Source organism: Diorhabda carinulata, chromosome 5 (genome assembly GCF_026250575.1).
Source record: "Diorhabda carinulata isolate Delta chromosome 5, icDioCari1.1, whole genome shotgun sequence".
NCBI classification, from domain to species: domain Eukaryota; kingdom Metazoa; phylum Arthropoda; class Insecta; order Coleoptera; family Chrysomelidae; genus Diorhabda; species Diorhabda carinulata.
This window is the reverse complement of record NC_079464.1, coordinates 8,818,397-8,828,417: the sequence shown is the minus strand read 5'-3', so window position 1 is coordinate 8,828,417 and position 10,021 is coordinate 8,818,397. Positions and strand designations below refer to the sequence as shown.

Below are 10,021 nucleotides of genomic sequence, written 5' to 3'. Positions count from 1 at the left end.
TTTCGATAACCAAGTTATCGTCTTCAGAGACTAAATGTAAACTTTCAGTCTCAGAAAACAGTTTACCTTCAGTCTCTGAAAACGATAACTTGGTTATCGAAACGTACGTCAAATAGTGTAATTGTGAGTGTAGGTGTGATTGTAGTATAAACGGAGTGTTCAGATTGTTGGACTTGTTGATATGGGATGATTCAAACCAATACATATATTTTTGTTCAACAATTTTATTACAAATAAATTATGTACATTAAACCGATAGAATTTATTAGAATAAAAAAATGAACAGCATTTTGTTGTTTGGGTAAACATCAAAAGTAAAGAATGTTCGTGAAATTTGATAAAACAATCCGAGAAAAAATAATAGACTATAAAACAACTTCAAGATTGCTTTAAGACACATGTAATATTTACAGAAAAAAATATTCCTCGACTATTTTCCTAATATAAATCAGGCCTTAAGGATAACATATGTGATTCTACCTCCCTTTTACAATAAAATGAAAATACCAAACCTCACAGTTAAGATATATCTCTAACCAGTGCAGTGGAGGATCTCACTAAATTCAATCTACAGTTCCAACCTACCAGTTTCAATCTACTTGAAAACATGTTTCCCTATTAAATTCAACATCAATATTTCTCAAGATCAAAGAAAAAATCAAATCATGAAATTTATATACTTTTCAATGAGGCACCAATCAGTGCATTTTTAAAGACAAAAAGATTACAATGGCTAGTTCACTAAGAACGAATGGACGAAGACAGTCTCTTGAAATGAGTTGCATGGAAGATACCAGAGGACAAGAAGAAAAGAGGTAGACCAAATAAACGGTGAAGGGAAGTGGTGGAAGAAGATCTTACATAGAGAAACAATCAGAGCTGGAGAGAAAAAGCAAGGGATCGAAAAAAGTGTAGAGAAATTACAAGGTTATGGACCTAAATGGTCTGCATATAAGCCTATATATATTTCTCAATAGAAATACTTAGGAATTCATCTATAAGCTACTTAATTGGAGAAATCATACAAAGAAAAAACGTGAATGAAGAGAATTGAACTAGCTACATGGCATAAATTAGAAAAGTCATCAAATAAACAAAAATTTTACTATACCAGATACCGATAATTACAATTTTGACATAGAGTATACAGGATAACTAAATTGGAATTTCTGGAACCGTTGGTAATATTCATAGTCAACACGACCACTACACCAATATTTAAATGACACTGTCTGACGCGCATTTCAATAACCAAGTTATCAGAGACTGAAGGTAAACTATAACCCATTAACACGACTTACCTGTTTTATACTGAATTATCACACAACTTCCCCCGCGAAAATTAATTCCATCGGGGAAAACTGGGAAAGAAATAAAAACTATTGTTTCAACAATTTGTACACCTTTGAAAACCTACCCATCAAACCTGATAGTTTTCCAGTAAAGAATTCGTTAGAATTATCAATAAAATAAAAACTACAGAAATGTAAGATGGGGAAATTTCAATCTCCTTTGATTTAAGTTCATTATTTCCCAGCGTGCCGATCCCGCAGACATTGAAAACTTACTGAAATCTAATAATGTTGAGGTTTTTCCGCTGGAATCAACTTTAGCGGGAAAAGTTGTATTGGTGGGAAAATTCAGTGTAAAACAGTAAGTTATTAGGTTTTAGTTTACCTTCAGTCTCTGAAGTCGATAACTTGGTTATCGAAATGCGCGTCATACAGTGTAATTGTGAATGTTAGTTTAATGATACTGTAAAAAGTGTGTTCAGTATATACAGGATAAAACGAGTGAATCACCGAATTTTTTGTATATTTTGTATACGCTGTTTGCAGATTATCTGTTTGTCAAATTTTTTGAAAAACGACATTATCGGGTAATATTTTAAATGCATCGTATTTAGAATTTTTGTTTGATTAAATGTGATATTGCTGAATTTAGTGTGTCTCTGACTTGCGGATTGCGGTTTAACAACATCAAAAAATATTTATTTGATGTAAAATTAACAATATTTGAACATTTATTTACAATGATTTTTCAAATTGAAAACCTTCGGCTACCTTTCGACCTTTTAGTTCTTGAAGATTTCAAGGTAAATTCTTATAAACTATAGACCTCAAATAGTCCCAAACAAAAAATACAGTAGATAAATCCGGTCCACTTAATATAAGTTTTTCGGCCAACCCATCAGAAATACAATTTTTAGGTATTGTCTAAAGTTTAACCCTATTAGTATTATGAGTTGGAGCACCATGATCTCGTTAAAGTTATAAAAGGCTCTAATTGTTTTTCTTGTAACTTAGGTAAAATATTTATTTAATACTGTACTCGTTCCCGACATGAAGCCAGCCCTTTTCGGTCTATTTATTTATTTGTTTTGTTTCTTTATTTTCTAGAAGTTTTGAGAAGTTCGTTTTGGATATATAAACGAGTTTATTTAGCGCAGTTAGTTTATAATAAATGGTCATAGTGAAGGAAACAAAATAGAGAAGTAACAGAAGAATTTGAATAAATTATATAAGTTAGTTATGTATTAGTGATGAGTTGATTATAATATAAGTGTAGTGTAAAGTGTTTAAATAAATTAAATGAGTGAGGGACAGTGTTTATAATTTTACCCCACGAATAGAAAGAGTGTAAATAAATGAGAAAAACATTACAATACAAAATTAACACAAATTCCATATTTAATTACAATAATTGTTAAAATTCAAAACCTTTGGCTGTCTAACAGTATCCCAATCTCTCAACAAATGACCTTAGAAAACTTTGAATCATTTCATACGTTAAAAAGTTTGAGATAAATTCTTATAAACTATAGACCTCAAATATTCCCATAGAAAAAAATACAGTGGTGACCTTGCTGGCCAGTCAATAAAACCACTTAGACTCACCCGTAGGAAATATAATTTTAGGGTATTGTCTAACCCTAGCAACATTACGAGGTGGAGCACCATAGTGCTGAGACAGTAGGGACGATAGGGAAACGAAACGAATGAAATCTCGTGAACTTTGTTAATATCACCGTTTAATGTGTTTTCCATTCCTCTAACTATTCCCCACGAAACGTTTAGCTTCTGTGAATATTATATGATAAGACTTACGGATTACGGTTATCGAATCCATTTGTTAGTTGGGGAAAGTGACCTGTGACGGCTCCGTGATGGTGTTGGACCTGTATTATGTATCTTTGGTTGTCTATTTTAAGACGCTTATATTAGCTTCACTTGTTGTGGGTTTTTTTGTAAGTCACCTTTGGATAAAGAGCAAATGGAAAATTTCGTTCTACAGAGAATTTGAACCTCTAATTTCCGAGTTGGAAATCAAGCACTTCAACTACCAACCACACCGTTACAGTTCGATATAAGTTTTCAAATTTTTTTTATAAATTTCAATTAGTTATAATACATTTAAAAATACTACGATATCAGAGTAGGTTTTTTACATTTACGCCGCACCTTCAGATGGCGCTCGAGTGATAAACAATGATCAGATGTTTTGTACATGTCTATTGAACATCCCGATCTTGAATCTTGTTCTGTTCCAATTGCACATGACCTGACCCGACCATTCTGATAAAGAATTTTTACCTACACCAGAACCACAAAAACACCATCTTATAACTACAGAAGATTCTAACGACTAGATAAGAAATATGAATTTGCAGAAAAATAAAGCAGAGCTTTTGGCCTCTTGTTTAAAACAGTGGTATTTACTTGCTCATGTTGATATCGCAGATCAGTGAACTAGGCCTAAAACGTTCACAACTTTTTTTACAAAAGAATATGGACTTTGTTTTTGTAACAACATAAAAGGTATGTTCGAAGAAATTGGCATACTTTGTGGTCTTAGCGTTTATTCATTAACAGCTCTACAAAAAGCTTATAAGATGTTTTATTACACAACAGAAATAAATTGCCATCTCTTCGAATTGCTCATTTTTAGGTTGTTCGAATTTTGCTTGAATCAGTAAATTATCACCAGAGCATCTAGTAGTAGTACTATAACCTAGGGATGTGGGAAACAAAATACCAAAAAAATAGCCTCCTTAGGGAGAAGTCTATGTATTTTGGAAGCAGAACAATATGATATAGAGTCTTGTACAAAATATCTTCTAGGTATACGTGCAAAGTTGCTGTAAAGCCAAAACGTCTTACCACAATAATCTAAAATCTAATAATCCGTGTTGGGTGAAAGGTCATACATAATATCCACAGAAGCTGAACATTTGGTGTGGAATTGGACAATTTTTTCTGAAAATCGCATTAAACTGTGATAGATTGATACCAAATTTGGTTTCAGCATCACCTTGTAATTTTGCTAGGGTTAGACATTATCTGCAAACTCTCACCGGATTTATCTCCTCTATATGTTTTTTTCAAGTGCTATTTGAAGTCTATAGTTTATAAGGATTTACCTCAAACTCTTTAAGAACTAGAAGATTGGATAATAGCCAATGTACAGATTAGGATACTGACGGGTAACCGAAAGGTTTTGAATTTGAATAATTATTGTAAATAAATGTACAATTATTCGTAATTTTGTATTAAATATTTGATGTTGTAACACCGTAATCCGTAAGTCAGAGACTCACTAAACTTAGTATTAAGAAAAACAGAGAAGCTGCAAACACCATTACAAAGTACAAAAAAAAATTCTCATACCTGTATATAATTGTATTACAATTTTAGAGAAAACTCAATTCATTATTATCCGAAATATTGTTATTACCCTCTGATACATTAATACCTGGAAATTTGAACAGTAAAAATAAATAAAATAGAGAAGGTAACATCGAACTTTCCCAAACATCCATACCCTGTAAAATAACTGAAATTACTTATCCTGATTATATTGGTATGCGGATGTGATCTAAATAAAAATATATTGTAATGTTCTTGACTAACCCTGATGTATATCATGTAAATAAAAATAAAATTGATGAATTTAAAAGAAGGAATCACTGTATAAAGAACATTCTAAAATAAAACCAAAAAAAAATTTTCAAAAAATGAATAATAAAAAAGTATTAGGAAAATGAGGAAAACAAATATCGATTTTCATAAATAAATACTATTGGCTAATTATGTATAGTTAATTCATTACATCATTTTGAAATATATACGGCATTTGTCAAATCGCACGCAAAATTTATGTGCAGGGCGTCAAATAAACGAGAAAGCGGCCATCTTTTTGTATTTTCAAATTTGGCAAAAATCGATTTTTTTGTATAAATTCAAAGCAAGACTTTTATGAATATGACCTTAAACGGATTTTTCAAAATTCGCATTATTTCCGGAGATACAGTAGATTTTGTGATGTAGCGTCTAGTCTAGTCGGCCGAACGGAACGAGTTATTCTACTGCATATGTTTCTTTAACTTTAAACGCATTTTTCTTGCAAGTGGTTGATATGATATCTCAGGTTCTACCCGACCGATTCGACGCCATTTTATGATTTTTTTGGATAAGTCTAATTTTTCAAATATTTTTCGTTCCAGATCACTACAAGGGTTGGAATCATGTCAACCAGGGTGCACCAATTTTTTGTAACCCCCACTTCACCGGCCCGTAATTAATTGAAGTTCTGAGTTTTTTACAATTTTTTATGTTTTTAAAAGTCAATAAATATAAAAAAAAAGATAGTACAAGTGTTTTCCATTTTTTACATTAGTTTAAAAAATGCCTAAAATTTACGCTTCTACCAGAATACCCAAGTAAGTAATAATAGTAAGACAATATTTCGAGAACGTCTTTTTGAAAAAAAATTTGTATAAAAGAATTTGTTTCGTTTTATCAAAAGTATCTCTGATTAGGCTTCTAGTCCAGAATACCCCCTTCAGTAATAATAGCAAGACAATATTTCGAGAACGTCTTTTTGGAAAAAAAAAGATTCCTATAAAAGAATTTGTTTCGTTTAAATTTTTTTAAAGGTTTTCTGGAAGAGCAGAATAACGTTGAAAGATTAGAATGAAGATACTGAAAACAACGAGTTTTGTGACGGAGGCCTGAGTGAAAACAGTTAAAAAATGTGAGAATGGTTTTGGTATTGGAGTTTATATTTTAACACAAGTTTCAATAAAAGATAAGATCTTCATATTGTAATGTATTTTATCATTCTATAACTTGCCATATGCAAGCATTCAAGTCAAAATTCGTCTTATCCGTTTTATTTTTTTAAATTTCTTCCGAATGAAGGAAATAAGATATACATCGTTGCTGAATGGAATTGTAACCCCTCATTTATTTGTATATACCCTATTTAGGTTAATTTTACAAACTTGAAAATAATTTTTGATAATTTTTCTTGGCCATTTTCATAACAATAATTTTTACTAAAAGGTCGTAAATGATCGCTTCCACGTTTATTTGTTAAGTTAAGCACTTGCTTCGCTTATTTGGTTACCCAGTACATAAATTTTGCATATATAATGTAATAATATATAAAATTATTGTAATGTATCCACAACCATACCGTAAAAAAGTTTAGAAACGCATCTTTTCTTTGAAGAAAAGAGAAAATTGTCATATGTGTGACAAAATATTACAAAAAGTTTTACAACAATTTTTTCTACCAAAAATCAAATTTTTATTATATCAAAATCTGTAAATTATATATGCTGTGAACTTGCTAAAATTTGCCATAAAATTGTCTAGAAATATAACATTCTTCACTTTTTTGATTGTCGTTCACTTGCCTTTATTTTTCTTATACATGATATTACGGGATTTCGGTAATTCTCGATTTCTTCTTCTCTTCTACTTATCGTTTCTAGATCGTTCTAATCTTGTAAACCGTCACTACCCCGTATGCAAAACAATTATATGAATACACCACCGGTTATCCAAAATACTACCTGCATCTCATTAACGTTCAAGTTCAACAATTAATACAAATATGTTTTACAAAAATTGGCAACTGTATGGTTTGAAAAAATACTTTAGACATGAAGAAGACATGAGATTAAAAAGTTGTGATACTTCTATTTTTAATGGAAAATAGTAAAAACATACTATAAATGTAGGGAAATTATCAGTGTCTTCTCATCAATAAAAACATTCACCACTCCAAAGAGGCAAATATTGGAGCCGATAATAACTATTTCATAACCAAACGGATATATATTTAAAATATTGAGGAAACCCAACATAGGAAACATCGTGCTGCCATTTAAACTCTATGTTAAATTATTACAACAGTAAATATTGAATACTGATTTAAAAAACCAACAAATCAGAGATGATAATGTTCGCCGAATGGACTTCTGCTAAGATGCTATGGACAAGATCAACGACGATCATGATAATCTGCACATCTGCTTCAGCTACGAATCGACATTTGTCATTTACCAGATCCCAATCGTAGACTACTGGTCGATATAGCCCCAAAAAAACACTTGATGTGAATCGACAATGCCAAAAAAAATCAACGTTTGGAAAGGAATCGAAGAAAATTTGATTGGTGAAAAGTATTTTCAACTACTCTAATCGACAAACAGAAAGTCGCATTGGAGTAAGTCAATTAAATAAAAAAAAGTAACATTTTTCACTTGGAAGAAAATTTAAGAGCACATTATATATCTGTTTGAAATTGTTTTCAGATTTCTGCTTTGTTTCAACAAGACAGCTGCCCGGCTCATAACACCGTGGCGGTAACAGCCTTGTTGAATCGGGAGTTCCTGAATCGCTGTATTGGGCTATGCAATCAAGAGATGGTTTGGCCATTTAGATCTCCTGTTCTTGCCCCTTGTGACTATTTTCTTTTCCCGTCATTAAAACAGTTTGTACACAGGGAAATCTTTTGCAAATTTAGAAGAGTTAATGTCAAAATAAACGTTATGAATAGTTACAATAGGTTAAGTTATTATTTAACTGCTCAAGGGCAACACTTTGAGCATTTGATATTATTGTACTGAAATTGTGATAATGTAAATTGTTGAACAAAGTTAAAAATAGTTGTAATTGTTACTGATTAGCGGTTTTTTTAAAATAGTTTATTCATGATATTGTATTTCTTGTGAAATTATTTATTTATGTCCAATTGTTTTTGCGTAGTTATTGATGATAAAAGCATTATTGCACGAAAAATCATCATAAATTTAACAGAAAATTAAAATAATCAAATTATGCCTAGTAATATTCTCAAAGTGCTCAGGTTTTCGTCACCCAAAAACGTATTTCCTTGTTTTTTAATCAGTATTTCTTATTCACTGATGTAATAATTTGAAATTGTTTTTCACTACAACAGTAATAAAAAGCAGGTACACAGAAGGTCCGAAAAGGGTCGAGCGTCAGGGGCGCTCGGGGTTCACAAGCGCAGGAAGTGGACCCATATTTAATAGAGTTTAAATGGCAGCATGGTGTTTCCTAAGTTAGGTTTCCCTAAAAATCTTGGTATATGTCAAACCCTATAAAACAAACAGAAATAGTCGAAAAACTCAATGGTAGGTTGTTTTCTAACGAAGATATCAAAACAGCATGGAAACAATGATAATGAACGAAATTCTGTGCTTAAATCTTAATGAACTTTATTGGAAAAGAGCTTACTCAGTGAATTCAGTTCAATTCTACATGACATCTAAAATTTATGGAAACAAGAAAGACTCATCTTGAAGCAACCTTCTGCAGCATTCTTCATTGCAGAATCTTCCAAAAGAATGTCGTTAATGCTACTTATGTCAATAAAATTTGGATAGTAACTTTTGTATGTGAAAAAATTTTCAAAAACTTAACTGATATATTATTTATATATTTTGATTTGAATTTATTGTTGACCAAAAATAATTCAAAGATTTTTCAAGCACCAATCACTCCATGTATTGAATTTTGTTATAATTATCTCAAGTTCATAACCTAAGCCCAAGTAAAATCGAGCAAAATAGATAAAATTTATTTGAAAAATTTTCTAATTTCTTAATTTATCTTAGCGTTTCAAAACTTTTGAACGGTGGCATATGTATACCTTTCACCATTACTTTACCACACTCTCAGAGTGTAAAATAACTGTTTGAATCGATCAAACTTTGAATCTGAGCACAATAATTAAACTAACGGTTTGAAAAAAGCATTAAATTTTGTATTATACGCCTATTACTTATTTTAACTATAAGTAAACATTTTTGAAAACATTTCAGAAACATTGTGGTTATAAAGTTGTTCTCGCAGTTATTTCTTCATTTTTTTCTAAAAATCTTTTAACATATTCCTTAATTTCATGTTCATCTGAAACAAAAAATTTCAATTATTATTTACACAATACAATATAAAGATTGTTTCATACAAGGAGGTTCAATGATAAGTAGGCAAAAAAATAATAAATAAAAAATTCAAAATAATATAATACAAGATTAATATTTTAGAAAAAATGAGTATTTTGTATAAAAGCTGGTTTTACTGCATTTCAAAATATTCCTAATTAAGACTTTTTATATGTTTGAACCCATTTTCGAGGTGTTTTCGACTTCAACTGACATAGCTCCAAAATATGTGTTTTGAATATCTTCTTGAAGGTAGACAGTCCATCATCTCGATATTTCAATGGTTTAAGCAGTAATATGAGGTTATAATTGTTATGATAAGAGAAAAATGTATTTGACTCTCCTTTGACGATTTCTCAATTGACTCCTGACATACACATACCTAACATTGCTCAAACGCCATTGTAGCCTCGCCATATAATTCCAGAAATAAAAGGGCAACCATTTGATGCATTGTGCCCCTTCCTGAAGGAGACAGGGTAGAGAAAACACTTTATAATTTTTAGATAAGAGCTTGTAATTAATCAAAAAGCCAACACGTAAATAACAAACTGAATACACAAATAAAATAAATAAGTTTATTTCGAGTAAATACATCACAACACGTACATCAGAAAGAAAGAGCATATAACACATGTGACTCAAAAAAGGCATAATAAACTGTTAAGGAGGTGGATAAGTTTAGTTCCTTGGAAACTGATCTTAGCGCAAAACACGCAGAACTTAATATTTAAATAAAGTCGAGATATGTGACTCCCATTT

At 30.9% G+C, this 10,021-nt stretch overlaps 1 protein-coding gene across 2 annotated transcripts in view; it reads right to left on the bottom strand.

Moving 5' to 3' along the window:
* Positions 1 to 208: 208 nt before the first annotated feature.
* LOC130893940 (ATP-dependent DNA helicase Q5) overlaps positions 209 to 10,021 on the bottom strand; it is a 28,787-nt gene continuing 18,974 nt past the window's right edge. For both annotated transcript variants that reach the window (XM_057800401.1, XM_057800400.1), the window contains exon 13: positions 209 to 9,224. In XM_057800401.1, the coding sequence (XP_057656384.1) occupies positions 9,148 to 9,224 (77 nt within the window). In that variant the 3' untranslated portion in view covers positions 209 to 9,147. The remainder of the gene's footprint in view (positions 9,225 to 10,021) is intronic.